This window comes from Muntiacus reevesi, chromosome 9, assembly GCF_963930625.1.
Source record: "Muntiacus reevesi chromosome 9, mMunRee1.1, whole genome shotgun sequence".
NCBI classification, from domain to species: Eukaryota; Metazoa; Chordata; class Mammalia; order Artiodactyla; family Cervidae; genus Muntiacus; species Muntiacus reevesi.
Window position 1 is genome coordinate 42590091 of NC_089257.1, and position 18637 is coordinate 42608727.

Genomic DNA, 18637 nt, shown 5'->3' on the forward strand with positions numbered 1-18637 from the left:
CATTTGATGCACTGACCCCTTATTTGTTCAGAACTTAGCCTACTAGTATGCAACTGATGAGACACAGGCAAGGACACATCTCCCAATGTCTCAAGTTTTTCTTGTTGTTGTTGCTATCAAGCACAATCCAGCTCCACATCCCTGCTGCTTAGCCCAGAGTGAGACCCAGAGAAGTCACTCCATGTGGGTGTGTTCAATGAATAAAGAAGGAGTCACCGCACAAAGGATGAGAGAAACGTTCATAGTTACAAGTACACACTCTTCCTATTCTCATGCCTTATTCTCTGATTGTTCAATTTTGTAGTTGAGATTAGGAAGCGTTTTTAAAAAAAAAACAAAAAATTCTGAAATCAATGCAGTTTCTATAGCCTGGTGAATTAATAGATACAAAGAATTAGGATGTTGTTGCTGTTCAGTCACTCAGTCGTGTCCGACTCTTTGCAACCCCATGGACTGCAGCATGCCAGGCTTCCCTATCCTTCACCATCTCCCAGAGATTGCCCAAACTTATGTCCATCAAGCTGGTGATGCCATCCAAAGATCTCATCCTCTGTCAGCCCCTTCTCCTCCTGCCTTCAACCTGTCCTAGCATCAGGGTCTTTTCTGATGAGACAATTCTTCCTGGCAGGTGTCCAAAGTACTGGAGCTTCAGCTTCAGCCTCAGTCCTTCCAATGAATATTCAGGACTGCTTTCCTTTAGGATGGGCTGGTTGGATGTCCTTGCAGTCCAAGGGACTCTCAAGAGTCTTCTCCAAAACCACAGTTAAAAAGCATCAATTCTTCAGCACTCAGTCTTCTTTATGGTTCAACTCTCATATCCATACATGGCTACTGGAAAAACCATAGCTTTAATGGTACAGACCTTTGTTGCCAAAGTAATGTTTCTGCTTTTTAATATGCTGTCTAGGTTTATCATAACTTTTCTTCCAAAGATCAAGCATCTTTTAATTTAATGGTTGCAGTCACCATCTGCAGTATTTTTGGAGTCCAAGAAATTAAAATCTGTCACTGATTTCATTGTCTCCCTGTCTATTTGCCATGAAGTGATGGGATCATTTGCCATGATCTTAGTGTTTTGACTGCTGTCAAAAAAAAAAAAAAAAATCATTCGGATACAAATATTTTTCTTTAAAGAAGGAATAGCTCCATTGTAAGCATGGGAATCTCGGGCCATGGGTTAATCTTTGCCCTGGTTTTTTTTTTTTTTTTTTTTTTTTTTTTTTTTTTCCTTTCGTTTTGCTCAGAACTGCGTATGGAGTTGCCAAAAAAGGTCTGTATAGTCAAAGCTATAGTTTTTCCAGTAGTCATGTATGGATGTCAGAGTTGGAATATAACGATAGCTGAGTGCTGAAGAATTGATGCTTTTGAACTGTGGTGTTGGAGAGGACTCTTGAGAGTCCCTTGGACTACACGGATATCCAACCAGTCCATTCTAAAGGAAATCAGTACGGAATGTTCATTGGAAGGACTGAGGCTGAAGCTGAAACTCTAGTACTTTGGCCACATAATGCGAAGAGTGGATTCATTGGAAAAGACCCTGAAGCTGTGAAAGATTGAAGTTGGGAGGAGAAGGGGATGACAGAGGATGAGATCGTTGGATGGCATCACCGAATCAATGGACAATAGTTTGAGCAAGCTCCAGGAGTTGGTAACAGACAGAGAAGCCTGACATGCTGCAGTCCATGGGGTAGGAAAGAGTCGGACACAACTGAGCAACTGAAGTGGTGTGTATAGTGTTAGCTTATATCCATACAAAGAAGGATGATTCTCCAGGATGACTGGGGAAAGAATTCTCTGGATTGAAAGGAGAGCACAGGGTAGCTTTTCCAGCTTCATGTCTCTAAGACTTCCTCTTGTTATGTGAAGAGCTCAGATTACCATCTCTCTTTGAGGCCGCTTCTGCGACTCAGAGCTAAGTCTGTTTCCAGAAGACATTTGACTCCCTCCCTCTATTCCAGCCCCAGAGTTCAATGACCTTCCTTCCTAGGGGAACTCAGCTTTGAAGGTTTGTGTAACTGTAGCAGTACTTTCTTACATATGCTTTCTTTATAGCCTTCCCACTGTTATCACAACCTTTTTTGTCCCTTACTCAATGATCTCTCTGTGGGTATGTGGTTCCCTTCACGCTAAAGTAATATCGTTTTGGAAAGACTTCTTTGCTGAACATTGCTGAGATTCTCAAATGCTGTAGACCACTGTGCTACAGGACTCCAGTAACTGTGACAGTGGGGAACAAGTTGATTGGCTCTCTAATGCTTTCTTTATAGCCTTCCCACCTGTTATCACAACCTTTTTTTTCCCTTACTCAATGATCTCTCTGTGGGTATGTGGTTCCCTTCACGCTAAGGTAATATCATTTTGGAAAGACTTCTTTGCTGAACATTGCTGAGATTCTCAAATGCTGTAGACCACTGTGCTACAGGACTCCAGTAACTGCGACAGTGGGGAACAAGTTGATTGGCTCTCTAATGGATACTACTCTCCTTTGTGAATTAAGTGCTAAAATAAATTCAGTCTCATGAATACTCTTACTTATTTCAGAAGTGTAAAATTGGTCACAGTTATTGTGTATCTTTAATTTTTAAAGCTAAAAGATGCTCAAAACTATTATTCCTATAAAAAGCATTGGATGATACTTATGATCTTGAGTAACATAACCCCCAGTTATAATGTTTCATATGAATGCCTTAGGCTTTGTGTTTTTGAGATTTACTTAAAATTTAGTCAGTCTTAGTATACTTGGATAAATAGAAGTGTCTAGTTTAAAACTCTCTTCCTTACTAAGTGTGAGAAAAGTTATTTTGGCAACCTGAAATTTGGTTAATTACAAAGTAGTTTGATGTTTTAAGTTATGAATTATAACCAGGCTATACCCTACAGCTAGTAACAGGTCTCCAACCAGAGGCCCATGTATAGCAGGAGATGACACAGTTCAACTGACCAGCCTGTAAGCCCAAACATCAGCAATAACAATAGACTCTTAGGGTACCTGGGTTTTTAGAAGGTGTCTCTCTGATCAATGCTTAGATTTCAGTTTCTTATGTAGCCTCTTACGAATCTCCTTAGTCTTAATGGAATAGATGATTGGATTGAGCATTGGAGGCACAAAGAGATATACTAGGGACATGAACTTGTGCACATACTCAGGGGCATGCTTCCCAAATCGATGGACCATGGACACACTAACCATGGGCACGTAGACAATGAGCACAGCACAGATGTGTGACACACAGGTGTTGAGTGACTTAAGTCTCTCTTCCCGGGAGGCGATGGCCAGCACAGAGTGTAATATGAGCACATAGGAAACGAGGATGAGCACTCATTCTACACCAAAGGTAGAGACGACAATGAACAAGCCATACATGCTGTTGATGGTGGTATCTCCACAGGGCAGGCGGATCAGGTCTGGGTGCAAGCAGTAGGAGTGGGTCAGTATGTTGTCTTTACATAAAAGGCAACCTCTTCAGAAGGAAAGGCAGTGGGAAGACCATGCAGAAGCTTTGGATGATGATAGATATGCCAATGTGAGCCACAGGGGTATCAGTGAGCGCTGTAGAATAATGCAACAGATTACAGATACCCACATAGCAGTCAAAACTCATGGCCAACAAGATTCCAGACTCTGTCTAGGAGAAAAAGTGGATGAAGAACATCTGAATCAGGCAGGCATCAAAGGCAATCTCTGGTACGTGAAAGCACAAGGTAGCCAGTATAGTGGGCAAGGTAGAAAAAGACACAACCAGGTCATTGACAGACAGCAGAGACAGGAAGTAGTACATTGGCTGGTGCAAGCTCTGCTCCTCCTTTATGATGAAGAGAATGAGACTGTTGCCCAAGATGGAGACAGCATGCAGCAGCAAGAGGAGGGCCGCTAACCAATGCTCCAGTCCTTCCATCTCTGGGAAGCCTGTTAGGGTGAAGCTGGTCATGCTCGAGATGTTAGTTTCAGAACTTCCCATGGGGCCCCTCAGTATCTTTTGGAGAAACACAATCAGAGTAAAATGAGTTCAGACAATGGAAAGAAAGGTCACTGTCCAGGATGGAAGGGAAAAGGCTACTTAGATTGCACACCAAAGATCATGAAAATTTAGAAGGAAGCAAGCTAGGGATCATTGGTCACATCTCAGGCCTTCTGCCACCTGATCATTTCTACAGTTGGGTCATGGGTTCCACTTCCTTCCCCACAAAAATCCTTTGAGTCTATTTTGAACACTGTATCTTATTCTTCCTGTTTCAGTATGTTTTGCAGAAATATTAAAAGCTTTCTCCAGTAACAGAAAATGATTTAGCCCTTACTCTCTACAAGATCTAGCCACTAACTTCTTCAAGAAGTGAAGTACAGGATGCCCTCCCCAAGGCCTTATCTTAGTGCTCTCCACTTACTCAGGATCCAGAGTCTTATGCTCCTCTATTCCTGATTGCTCTGAGTTTTTCTATCTTGCATATTTATGTGTTTTCCTCTGTTTAGATTAAGGATTCTCAAACTGTGCATATGCTCGATTCACTAAAGGAGCTTTAAAAAAACTCCTTTGTCTGGATCCAAATAATATTAATTCAATCCAAATCTCTAGCAGTAGAAGATTGATTCAAGAATCAATACATTATTAAAAAAAAAAAAAAAAAAAACTACCCAGGAAATTCCAATGCAAAGTCAAGTTTAGAATCAGAGGTTTAGACTATGTCCCATCCAAAACCAACTTCTTTATTATTGAGGATCAGTTTCAGGATATACAGTCAAAGAAAATAAATAACAACAACAAAAATCGCTTTATTGCCCCCACATATTCTTCCAGTAATCACTCACTTCTCTGCTCTCTTTAACACTAAGTTCAAAATTATTTTCTACTCATAATGTCCTTCTTACCTCTTCTCTGTATGTCAATCATCCCAAATCCATGTCTCTCACTCAGATGTCTCCTCTAGCTAGAGAGTCAAGCATCCAACTCCCTACTGGAGTATCAACTGTAATGGCTCATCAGCACAGCATAAATATATGCCAATCTGAACTTTTGTTAATTACTGTGCTTGGTCTTCTGCAATATTTTCCTCATGTAAATGTCCATCAGCATTTATCCATGGACTAAAGCCAGATAAACCTAGGAAGAGTTTTTCACCCACTCCCATTTCCAGATCTAATTAATCTCACTACCTTTCCAAAATATGCTTAACACTGGCACTCCTGTCTCTCTCACTTCCAGTTAATCCACTATCCAGTCTATCGCACTGATCTGTCCCTCAGCATTTTCAATCAGGATGTCCACAGGCCCTTTCTTGCTGATCACCCAGCTCCATGTCATGATCCTCTCTAATCTATTTTTTACAAAGAAGTCAGATTATCTGTCGATAATATGAACAAAATGATGTTACACTTCTATGGAAAACCTCTCAGTGGCTTGCCTTCACTCTTAAAATAAGGATTAGAGTAAGAATTCAGTCTTACCTAGGCATGAGGCAGCATATGAACTACTTGAGAACTTGTTACCTTCCTATTATCTAACCATTCATTAGTTCTCTACATATCATTGTATGTCCTTATTATGTATCCTCACACATACATGTCTTCATGACTTTTATCACACTTTAGAATTATAGTGAATTATTATATCTGTTTGGTCATTTGATTAGTATCTTTGTTCCCCCCAAAATTATAAGATCCTATAGTTGTCTCAATGCTTATCCAAGTTGCTGGGCATAGAGTCCTAGATAAGGATTCAGATTACCAGTTCTTATTCTACCCAGTAAATATTGATTACATAGATGAACTATCTTAAGAAGAACGTATTATGACCCAGTTTTGAAGTGTAACATTAACTTAGAAAAGTTAAATAACTCTCCTAACATCTAAAACAGCAAACTTATCATCTCAGCTTTAGCACACATCAGCTATGGATTTAGTTTACTTAATTACACCTTATGTTTAGAGCTGTAGTATAGAAAACATAGAGTAAAAGCATAGAGTTGATATTCAGCACCGTTGTGTAAGATATGTACCGAATAAATGGCACCCAAGAAAGAGGGAATGAAGAGGGACATCTGGGGCCAAGGTTCCCAGGCCCGCTGTCCCTACTGCCTGACTCTTCCAGTTTCCAAACAAAGGCTCTCTCCTTTTGCGTTGCCATGTGCCCACTTCCCAGTGAGATACTGGAGTGTAGTTAGTAACACCAAAGCATTCACACCAAACAAAAACTTTGGGATTTCAGGCGTCAGGGCTACTGTGGAGGATTATTGGTGTAGGGCAGAAGTGGAGTACAGAGAAAAGCTCTAAAATTAGATCACAAAAACTTTTCTTCAGATATGTGTATTATGATCGCTTTAGGATTTTGAAGCTATGAATGAGGTTCCTACAGACCTCTGTGAGGGAAGGGCTGAAGTCCCAACTTACCTCCTCAGGGCAGCTCTAGTGAGAAGAGGACAGGTGAAGTGTCTCCTAAGGAGGAACTCTGAGGACTCCTTCATACACAACCTCCCAGCAAACCTCCCTGCCCTGAGCGATGAAACTGCCTCTTCAGTGTCCCCTGGGCCTGGTGAGTCCTGGGGCTCAAAGAGATGGCTGGAGCAGCAGGGGATATGAAAAATCTTGAATGATGGCTCCTCTGTGCACTGGTGTTTCTCCCCCTTACAGACATCAAAAAACATCGGGTTATAACCCTGTTGTCCTTCATAAAATAATCTATTCAGTTTGTCAAAAACAGTTAGGCTGAATCTCAGACCCTTTGACTCTCACTGATTCCCAGGTTAGTGGTCTTTCCACCAATTGTGTCACAACCCAAGTAGATATCAAGAAACAATAAATATAACCACCAAAATCTTCAGAAACCATAGTCAGAGAACACAGTGACAATCCTGGTTTGCCTGGAACTGTACTGGTTTTAGCAATGAAGATCCTGCACTGGGGAGAACCTCTCTGTAGCTGCAAACTCAGACAGTTTGTCAGTCTGTCCAGACTTCAGTAAAAAACAACCACTTCCCTGCCTAAGTGACTATCCTTAATAAAATTATTTAGTTTCCTCAAATTTCAAATTCCTCATTTCGAAACTTGGAACACAAATGTCTATAAATCCAGTTGACTATGAAACTTTGTATCACCATGGTAAATGATCATAAAACAAGAACTATAACAGTGACTTGCTAATTTTCCGTTGTCCAGAAAAGAATTTGAGAAGATGGGATAGGCAATTAGCTCTGAGAACTCTGAGGGCTGTGAAAGCTGGTTGACTCCCAGGATGCTTAATAAAAGACTTTAAAATTATGAGAGCCTTTGGATCATCTTGTATCACACTCAAACTGTCATAATGAAGAAATGAAGACTTTAAGGGGCAAGAGGCCTGTTGCCATCCACTGTGAAATCATTTACAAAGTCAGGACTTGAAAATAATTACCCAGATTTAGTCTCCAAAGTCTATCTCCATTGCCCATGCAATCTCAAGTACCAGGACTGAGGAGAGGAGAAGAGAAATACTGATATTTCTTGAACACCTGCAGAGTTTTGGGTACAATACTAGTTTTTGTTTGCTTTAGATTAGTTCATTTAATCAACAGAGAAAAACTGAAGGATACCTTTTATTATGCCTAAAGTCAGTACTGAATTTTTCAGTAGACAGACTAAACAAACAATTAGAGCTGTGGAGGAATAGAATGCTAAAAAGCTATGTATTTTATATTTAGATAATTTTTAAGACATCATAGCATCAATATCTTCCTCACAAAAACTGGAAATGTATCAGATTTTAGTACACTTATCTTAGGGTCTCATTTAAAAAGAATTTAATGTATACAGAACACCAAAGTTCTTTAGGATTTAGTATCTCTAAATGTTGTTGTTAGTGTTTGTCTGCAAAATCTGTGTTTGTGTATCCATGTGTGACAGTGTGTGCAAATGTGTGTATCAGAATGGAGAAAGAGTGGGCAAAGAAATGTACCTTTTTTAGAAAGCAGAAAAACAGATCTTTTATAATTAATCAATAAATCAGTCACAAGAAATCAAAAAGAGACATAAAAAGATGATACCCTTAGAAACCATAGATTACCAGACATTTAAGATTTGACGGTAATCACCTAAATGAAAACATAGACTGTGAAAAATAGTTATCATTAATTGACCGTCTACCATATGCTATAAACTTACTAGAATCTTTGTATGCATTGCTTATTTATTTTTAACATATAGTTAATATTTCATATTCACAGGATCCTTATCAATTACATTTTTTGTCTTCTTTTTACAAATGAGATTAGGGATTTTACAATACTTGCCAAAGTCGTAACATTATTGGAGTAGCCAAGATGCCAATCTGGATTCCAAAACACAATTATAAAGAAACATACTCACACACAGTCATTCACACAAGCATGATCATCAATTGGAAGAACAGATGAAAACAAAGGAAAAAGGGACTTGAAGGACAGCATCAATCAAGCAGTTATAAGAAGACCATGCCAGCCTACTAAGTGCCGGGACTGAGAGGTTGAGGCTGGGGATGTTGGAGAAGGATACTTGTCCATCTGAACTTAAAACAGGAACTTTTATGATCGTGCCCCTTGAATTTTATGGTTATGCCCCTTATCCTTTGTTCACCTCAAATGTAGTCATGATGACTCTCACCAGGTAGGATATGCTAGTCAAGTTAAGAAGATAATTTCTGCCTGTGTAGTAATTCTATTTCTCATTGTTAATTGATAATATTATGAATCTATGTCATTGCCTTGGTTAGTGTGAGTTCATCCCTAAGAGAGAGAACCACACCAAGGGAGTCTGAGATATAACAATGTAGGGGATGAGTCTTCTCTCTGCTCTCACAGTGATTAGGACAATAGACTAAACAAATTATTTCATGTGTTAATCATCTTTAGCAAAATGTTTAGAGTGCTATGAAGAGGAATCACTAAAAAGGTTAGTTTAGATTGAATCCTGAAGGGTAAATAAGAGAAGTTCAGGGGAAGAGAGAAGAGAGCTCAATAAAAGTGTTGGACGTATGAACTTTACTTACAGAAATATGATGTTCTACTTCCTAAATAACTATTTAATTGACTTATTTCCATTCCCACTCTCTAGTCAGCCTATCAATGTGTCAATCCTAGATAATTACAAGTGTCTTAAATCATCCCCCTACATTATTCAGCCCTCTTCCAATTCACTTTCTAAGTTGCAGAAATATATTTAAGTAAAATTCCATCACATTACCATCAAGTCCAAACTTTATTTATTTATTTTTTTAAATTTTATTTTATTAGTTGGGGGTCAATTACTTCACAACATTTCAGTGGGTTTTGTCATACATTGACACGAATCAGCCATAGAATTACACGTATTCCCTATCCCGATCCCCCCTCCCACCTCCCTCTCCACCTGACTCCTCTGGGTCCTCCTAGTGCACCAGGCCCGAGCACTCGTCTCATGCATCCAACCTGGGCTAGTGATCTGTTTCACCATAGATAATATACATGCTGTTCTTTTGAAACATCCCACCCTCACCTTCTCCCACAGAGTTCAAAATTCTGTTCTGTACTTCTGTGTCTCTGTTTCTGTTTTGCATATAGGGTTATCATTACCATCTTTCTAAATTCCATATATATGTGTTAGTATGCTATAATGTTCTTTATCTTTCTGGCTTACTTCACTCTGTATAATGGGCTCCAGTTTCGTCCATCTCATTAGAACTGATTCAAATGAATTCTTTTTAATGGCTGAGTAACATTCCATGGTGTATATGTACCACAGCTTCCTTATCCATTCATCTGCTGATGGGCATCTAGGCTGCTTCCATGTCCTGGCTATTATAAACAGTGCTGCGATGAACATTGGGGTGCACGTGTCTCTTTCAGATCTGGTTTCCTCGGTGTGTATGCCCAGAAGTGGGATTGCTGGGTCATATGGCAGTTCTATTTCCAGTTTTTTAAGAAATCTCCACACTGTTTTCCATAGTAGCTGTACTAGTTTGCATTCCCACCAACAGTGTAAGAGGGTTCCCTTTTCTCCACACCCTCTCCAGCATTTATTGCTTGTAGACTTTTGGATAGACAAAGGATTAATCTAAAAAGTATACAAGCAACTCCTGAAGCTCAATTCCAGAAAAATAAATGACCCAAACAAAAAATGGGCCAAATGGAGACATTTCTCCAAAGAAGACATGCAGATGGCTAATAAACACATGAAAAGATGCTCAACATCACTCATTATTAGAGAAATGCAAATCAAAACCACAATGAGGTACCATTACATGCCAGTCAGGATGGCTGCTATCCAAAAGTCCAAACTTTAAATGACCCTGTGTGATATGATAAATACCTTCCTTCCAAACTTTATTTTGAGTCATTTTTCTTATGTTCCTTGTGTTACAACTAAAGTGATCTTCCAGTTTCTTGCATGTGCAAAGCTACTCCTTCCATGCGGCCTTCACAAGTGCTCTTTCCAAAAACTTCAAAGCTTTTTCCTACTCAGCTTCCATTAATTTGACTGGATCCCTACCACCATCTTGTAGCTTAAACTGTCTTGTGGAAGATCCCCTTAGCCTCCTAACTTAATAAAGGTTATATTACGTTCTCTGTTGATCTTTTCTAGGACATTGCAGGGCTGTGACTGATTGATTTAAAATAAACAGTAAATTATTTATTACATGCCTCTTTCCTACGTTAATATGTATGTTCCATGAAAGATGTCTTTGCCTTCTTATTTTTTAATATATTCAAAACATCCAGTACAATGTTTGTTGTTGTTGATTAGTTGCTAAATCATTTCCAACTCTTTTGTGACCCCATGGACTATAGACTATAGACAGGCTCCTCTGTCCATGGAATATCCCAGGCAAAAATACTGGAGTGGGTTGCCATTTCCTTCTCCAGGGGATCTTCCCAACCCAGGGGTCAAATCGGAGTCTTCTGCATTGGCAGGGACATTCTTTACTACTGTGCCATCTGGAAGCCTAATGATTAGCAAATAGTAACCTAATGTCTTTACAACAATTACACTATCAGCATAAAACCATCAGTCATTCTTCCATGTTTCTAAAAAATGGATTACCATGCTATTTAGTGAAACACCTGTTCAAGAACATATGACATACACATATCTATTTAACTCTGTTTTTTTGTCAATTTACCTAGTTACCTATCAGCCCCAAAGTGCCATCATAGAGAATGCATCAAACTTGAGTCACAACTTCATTTTTTTTAAACAAACCTGTTCCCAATCTAACCCCTTTTTTCATTCCTGGGTAGAATCTTTGTAAAGTACCTAATTTTCTTCATTGCTATTTTTCTACATTATTTTCTACATTAACTAACTTAAACCAACGTGCACTAGAGAAATCTAAAGACTGTGCTACATGCCCCTTTTCTGGGCGACCACAAACAGTAATCATGGCATCTTATCTCCCTGTGTGTGCATTAGTCACTCAGTCATGTCTGACTCTTCACGACCTCATAGACAGTAGCCCGCCAGGCTCCTCTGTCCATGGAATTCTCCAGAAAAGCATACTGGAGTGGGTTGCCTTTCCCGTTTCCAAGGGCTTTTCCCAACCCAGGGATTGATCTCTGGTCGCCTACATTCAGGCAGAGTCTTTATCATCTGAGCTCTCCTCACTCGGTGCTAACATTTATGCTTACTTACTGAGCATTTTATGTGCTGGTCAACTTTAATTCAGCTAACCCTCACCACAGCCTTATCAAACAGACATTACTATTATCTATATTTTCCACATAAGGAAACTGAGGCACAGTGAATTAAATAACTTTTTCAAAGTTACAAAAAAATATAAGTGGCAGAACTAACATTTAAATCTAGGTGCTCTGAACCATTAAGCTGTAAGGCCCTCCTGTGAGTTCACAACGTAAGTGCCGCTCTGCTTTGCTCTTCACAGATTCCCTCTATGCCTAATATGAGACTTGGCACATAATGGGTGCTCAGTAAACAGACCCTGAACGATCATATGAGGCTTCTTTGTCATTTGATATCTTGCATGTCTCCAGCCCAACCTAAGGCTATCAGTGTTGAGTATGTTTAGCCATAGAAGGCAATGCACATAAAGGACAAGAACTGCAACATTTTTCAAAGCAGCATCACTGATTCAATCATCCTAACTTGGACTCAGGAGTCAGATTACCTGTACTCACCTTCTGCCCCTCCACTGGCTAGCTTTGTGATCCTAAATGATTAGTCTGTTCTATGCAGCCTCAGTGTCTCCACCTTTAAAATCAGAATAATAATTTTATCTGTATCCTAGTCTTGCTGATAGGGCCTAATGATTGCTTTAATAATAAAATATATACTAAAATAAACTTTGAACCTTGACTGTCATGTAATAAGCTACGAAGAAATGTTATCCTTAGTATTACTTTACAGCTGGGGAAATCAGTTTTGGCCATTTTAAGTGACTCATGTAGTTAATCCAGTTGAATAAAGAGATCCTGTGCAGTTAGTCCTGACAACTAGGTCTGCAAAAAATAAATATTCTGTCATCTCGTTTTAGACGACTTATGCTATATTAGCCGTTGACTGCAGAGTGAACATTCTGGATAGCACAGACTTCTGAATTGGGATAAAGAGAGCAACAGTGTGATGTGTTTTCAATGTGCACGAAGGGAGTTAAGTCTCTTAGGGCCTAGAATCAGGCTTCCATGGATAGTATCATGGGCCTGCCACAGTCCATAGTCACTTCTAGAAGGGAATAACTCTCCCAGGGAAAGTACTCCTTATCCCTTGAGAGGGGCAGAGAAGAGCATTTGGAAAGTACCTTGGCAGAGCAGAGGCATCAACATTCAGGTTTCTCTTTTCTGAGGCTCATTGTCTCCAAATCTCATTATTGCTATCTGCCTCCCTGTCTCTCCCCTCTCTCTCAATCACTCTCATTTTACTAAAACATAATGTGTATATTTTATAGAAAAGTAGAAAACACAGATAAATAATACATCTTCTCAATTCTCACTAGCCAGAAACAACTACTGTTTGTCCTTTAATGGACCAGAACCTGGTGGTCCGGAGTCGACAATAAGAAAGTAAGAGAGGAAAAAAAAAAAAAAAAGAAGAAGAAGAAAGTAAGAGAGAGAAATAGGCTGATATCCCCTGCTTTACCCGGAAGGCCAATAGAGTCCTGTTCTTAGGGCTCGCGCTGCTGCACGTAGGCACCAGGTGCCCTCTCGAGTGGGTGAAGGCACAGTGCCCCTTCTCAAGAAGGTCTTGAAAGCCAGGGCAAGAAAGTGAGCTCAGCGGGCCTCCGTGCTCCAAGTAATTAGCCAGAAATAGAGAGATAGAGAGAGAGAGAAAGAATAGAAAGAAAGGCAGAAAGACACGGGGACCCAAACTCTGTTGGAGCAAAGATGTTTTAATCAACATGGTGTGTGCATATATACTGTCTTATAAGATAGTTATTCTCAGCAAAGATAAAGATTAAAATTCCAGACTTACAAAACATAAGAATATCCCTATCAAAGAGAGAGTTGCAAACAATCACCTTTTATGGTATGGCTCATAAAAAGGAAGAAAGTAATTATCACCTTAATGAGAAATGCCTGGATTCCTCAACCTCTGGAAAGGCATGCCTCTCCTCTTAATTCCTGAATATTCAGGAATTAATAAGGGCCAGAGGGTTCCTGACAGATCCAAAACAGCACACAGGAAGCCTCTTGTTAAAAGCTTCCTGACAACTACTAATACATTTTTGTTAAGTGAAAGTCGCTCAGTGTGTCCAGCTCTTTGTGACCCCATGGACTGTAGCCTGCTCCTCTGTCTGTGGAATTCTCCAGACCAGAATACTGGAGTGGGTAACTCTTCCCTTCTCCAGGAGATCTTCCCAACCCAGGGTTCAAATCCATGTCTCCTGCATTTCAGGCATATTCTAATCCATCTAAGCCACCAGGAAAATCCAAGAATACTGGAATGGGTACCCTATGCCTTCTCGATGGGATCTTCCTGACCCAGGAATCTAACCAGGAACTACCAGGGAAGCCCAAATTTTTATTACTTTCTCCAAACACTTATTGTGTGCAAATGTATGAATGTTGAATAGCAATATTATATATTATAGTTTTACCCAGAGTATACTTCACAGTAGCTTATAAATAGGGGACTTCTCAGATGGCTCAGTGATAAAGAATCTGCTTGCTAATGCAGGAGACATGGGAGATGCAGGCTCAATCACTAGGCTGAGAAGATTCCCTGGAGGAGGAAGTGGGAACCCACTCCAGTAGTCTTGCCTGGAGAATCCCATGAACAGAGGAGCCTGGCAGCCTATGCAGTCCATGGGGTCACAAAGACTTGGACATGACTGAACACACACCACAACCATGTTATAAATAATTTTTGTAAAAACTTTTATTTGAAATAAAATAAATTTTTATTTTATTTCAAAATAATATTGTACAGTGGTTCCTACATTCCTCTAAGCTATCTTATCCTGGAAATCTATTGTTGGAGCCATATATCTTTTGACTAGCATAGATTTGTTTGTCTTTTTCTTCGTATTTTAACGTTTGGGAGGTTTACTCTATGCCTGTTCTTTTTTCTTCTTTTTTTCTTTTTTTTAAGTAACTTTGAGGGAGAGAAATCTCAATTGTGCAAGGATTCTAAATTAATTTTTAAATCATATTGTTGCATTCCTCAAATGATTCAGAATTAAGTCAGGTGAATTGGGGTAAAAAGCAACATACTCTATATTTGTTTAATCTTTCCACCAAGGCATGTACTGTTTGTGTCCATTCATTCAAACTTACTTTTAAGTAAGTATCTGATAAGGGGTTCATCCCCAAATCATGTAAGTAACTCTTACAGTAGCTAAAATCAAAGACAAAATCATGTCTGATAATCTCATTTTACTATGTGCTAAGCAGTAAAATGGAAGTTTCTCCAGAAAGGATATACAAATGGCCAACAAGTATATGGAAAAAAAAAAAAAAAAAAAAAGATCATTGTCATCAATCATCAGGAAAATCCATATTGAAAACACAATGAGATATTACCACACATTGGTCAAGATGGATATTAAAAAATAATAAAAAAACAATAACAACAAAAGACAGCAAATGTTGGGAAGGATGTCAGTTACTTGCACACATTTTTACGGAATGTAAAATAGTACAATTGCGATGAAAAGCAGTATGGAGTTGCTACAAAATTAAAATTTCGTAGAAATTTTGCAAAATTTAAAAAAAAAGAATTATTTAACCATTGTGACAGTGTTTCCAAGGTAATAAGTAACTTTTTCTTTGATAATTCAATTTAAAAATGGATAACAGAAACATACAGAACAAAATGAGGGGTTGATTTTAAGGAGACACATTAGCAGTTTAAAAAAGAAAATTGAGCTTTTCTTTTTTTTTCTCTTGGCTGAAATATGACTCAGTGTAACTTGCCAAAACCTGTTGGCTTCGGTCTTAACTAGTGCCAGGCTGTCATCAAATATCTGGTGGAAGAAATCCTAAGAGGATATTTCTGAGCAAAAGCAAGATAAAAAGTTGTCAAAGCAGGTCTTGAAAACCCCAATTTGTGGAGTCATAGTAAATATGCAATGACTTTTTTCCTTTCCTTGTGCCTCTGGCTTAAAACTTGGTTCCACCTAGCATTCTGCCAAGCCTCCATCTAATCTGTTTGGTTTTGATTGAATAGATGACAGGGTTGAGCATGGGAGGCACAAAGAGATAAATGAGGGACATGACTGTGTGCACCAATCGGGGGGCATGCCTACCATAACGGGCAGCCATGGACACACCAATCTTGGGCACATAGAAGATGAGCACAGCACACAGATGTGACACACACGTGTTGAGGGTCTTTAACCTTTCCTCCCGAGATGCAATGGCAAGTACAGAGCGCAGGATGAGCACATATGAGAAGAGAATGAGTGCAACGTCCAGACCAAAGGTAAACATGACAATGATGAGACCAAAAATATTATTGATGGTGACGTCACCACAGGGAAGGTGGATGAGATCTGGATGAAGGCAGTAGGCATGGGACAGTAGATTCGCCTTGCAGAAAGGCAACCTCTTCAGAAGAAGAGGCAGTGGAAAAATCAAACAGAAGCTGCGGATGATGGCACACAAGCCCATGCATACAACACGGGAATCTGTGAGCATGATGGTGTACCGCAGAGGGTTACAGATGGCCACATAGCGGTCAAAACTCATAACCAGCAGGACCCCAGACTCCATGAAAGAGAAGAAGTGGATAAAGAACATTTGAGCCATGCAGGAATCAAAGCTGATCTTCCTTAAGTGGAAGCAAAATGTGGCAAGCACGGTGGGCAGTGTGGAGAAAGACACACCTAGATCATTAACTGAGAGTAGGGACAGGAAGTAGTACATAGGCTGATGCAAACTCTGCTCCTCCTTGACAATGAAAAGGATGAGGCCATTGCCCACGATAGAGACGATGTAGAGGGTACCGAGGAGCAAGAACAGCCAGTGTTGTGAGTTCTCCAGCCCTGGGAGGCCTGTCAGGGTGAAAGTTGGCAACCCAGAGCTGTTGTAGAGGACATCTCCCATGCTGGGAGGACTGGTATTGTAGGACTTGTACTGTAGGACCACCACCTGTAGAGAAGACAGACATACAGTTTATTCATGACCTATTTTAAGTCTCTCTTATGCCATCCAGACCCTTACCTTATAGCTTAATCAAGTTTGTTGACCTCACCACTCCTTGCCCCTCGTGTTCCCCATGGTTTCTGGAATTGTCTAAGTGTTTCCAGGGTATCCAGCTGGCTCAACAGGTCACATTACCTTCCTCTGTACCTGTGCCTATCTCCACCATGATCTTCCTTACATTCAAAGCTAGGAACTTGTTGTCAATATACAGGCATCACTTTGTTCAAGACCTAAGACATCATTCTCCTGATGACAACTTCCTGGACTGTTGTGAGCATTCCAATTACTCATCAAACTGTAAACCTTCCTATTTCCTTTCTCTCACTCTACTGACTCTACTGAGAAGTCACATCTGCTCAATATCATGACTTTCCAGCTTTTTTACTTCTACACAGCCTCCCAGTTCTTTCTTGCATTTACCCAGACAGAAGATAAATGGACAGGAAGATATAAGTCCTCAGAGACAATCTTGCTGACATACATCAAAATGCACTAGGACCCCCTTATATACACTCATCTATTCATTCTTCAATCCACCTTATGGCATTGACATTAATTTTCACCATGAAGAACTTAATATACTAATGTATTTTCTTAATAATTTCCTTCAGATCTAAATAGAACCTGAAAGCCACATGTGTAATAATCAGTTCTCTTATCCATGGTTATAGAGTTAATGGGTTCTTATCTGTGTTTTCCATCTCTTTGAATAATAATATTATTATGACTAAGTTGAGACACAAAATTCAAAGATTACATTGCCATGTTCTTTCTTTTTTTGTTGTTATTGTTGTTGTTCAGTCACTAAGTCGTGTCCCACTCTTTGAGAGCCAATGGAATATAGCACGCCAGACTCATCTGTTCTTCACCATCTCTTGGAGTTTGCTGAAATTCATGTCTATTGAGTTGGCAATGCCATCCAACCACCTCATCCTCTGTTGCTCTCTTCTCCTTTTGCCTTCAGTCTTTCCCAGCATCAGGTTTTCTCCAAAGAGTTGGCTCTTCACATTAAGTGGCCAAAGTATTGGTGATTCAGCTTCAGTATCAGTCCTTCCAATGAATATTCAGGGCTGATTTCCTTTAAGATGGACTGCTTGATTTCCTTGCTGTCCAAGGGACTCTGAACAGTCCTCTCCACAATCTGAAAGCTTAATTCATCAGCACTCAGCCTTCTTTATGCTCCAATTCTCACATCCATACATGACTACTGGAAAAATCATAGCTTTGACTGACAGACTTTTGTTGGCAAACTGATGTCTCTGCTTTTTAATACCTTGTCTAGGTTTCTCATAGCCTTCCTTCCAAGGAGCAAGCATCTTTTAATTGCATGGCTGCCGTCACTGTTGAATTATGAGACTTATCTCCCCTTCTGACTCACCAGTTTCAGGAGACCAACACTGACACTTAAACATTGCTTCCGTCCCTACTGTGCTCATTGCAAGCCCCAACACAGGAGACGCACTCAGAGAGTCACTGATCCCACAGGATTTTGATACTCTTTGTTTCTAAATTGGAGGGGCTAAGGAACATTGTTAATGTGGTAGTGAAGATCCAAGAGTAAACTGTTGTGAAAACCCTTAAGACCAAATACTTTGCAACTCTGAGTTCTAAACCTGCTCTAAATCTGCTCCTGCCTTTATTTTGCTTTTGTTCCTCCACCTGCATTAGGACTCCTCTATCCTTTCTTCTCAGGATGCACTCTTTTTCCTCCATTCCACACTCATAAAATCTCTGCTTTTCCTATCTGCAAGCTCTTCCTAAACATTTCTGTTTGCCTCTGCATGCAATATGCAGATACCCTTGATATGGAGGGGTTTTTGTTTTTGTTTTTGTTTTTAGCACTATTTAGGGTCTTGCCGGAGAAGGCAATTGCACCCCACTCCAGTACTCTTGCTTAGAACATCCCATGGACAGAGGAGCCTGGTAGGCTGTAGTCCATGCGGTAGTGAAGAGTCGGACACGACCGAGCGACTTCACTTTCACTTTTCACTTTCATGTATTGGAGAAGGAAATGGCATCCCACTCCAGTGATCTTGCCTGGAGAATCCCAGGGACCGGGAAGCCT

The 18637-nt window shown here is 39.9% G+C and overlaps 1 protein-coding gene and 1 pseudogene across 1 annotated transcript; both read right to left on the reverse strand.

Moving 5' to 3' along the window:
* Window positions 1-1912: 1912 nt before the first annotated feature.
* On the reverse strand, window positions 1913-3959 carry LOC136175854 (olfactory receptor 51I2-like; annotated as a pseudogene).
* Window positions 3960-15528: 11569 nt separating this feature from the next.
* LOC136174674 (olfactory receptor 51I2-like) lies at window positions 15529-16473 on the reverse strand. The gene has a single exon (XM_065944847.1). It carries the CDS (start codon window positions 16471-16473, stop codon window positions 15529-15531), a length of 945 nt encoding a protein of 314 aa, XP_065800919.1.
* Between the last annotated feature and the right edge of the window lie 2164 nt (window positions 16474-18637).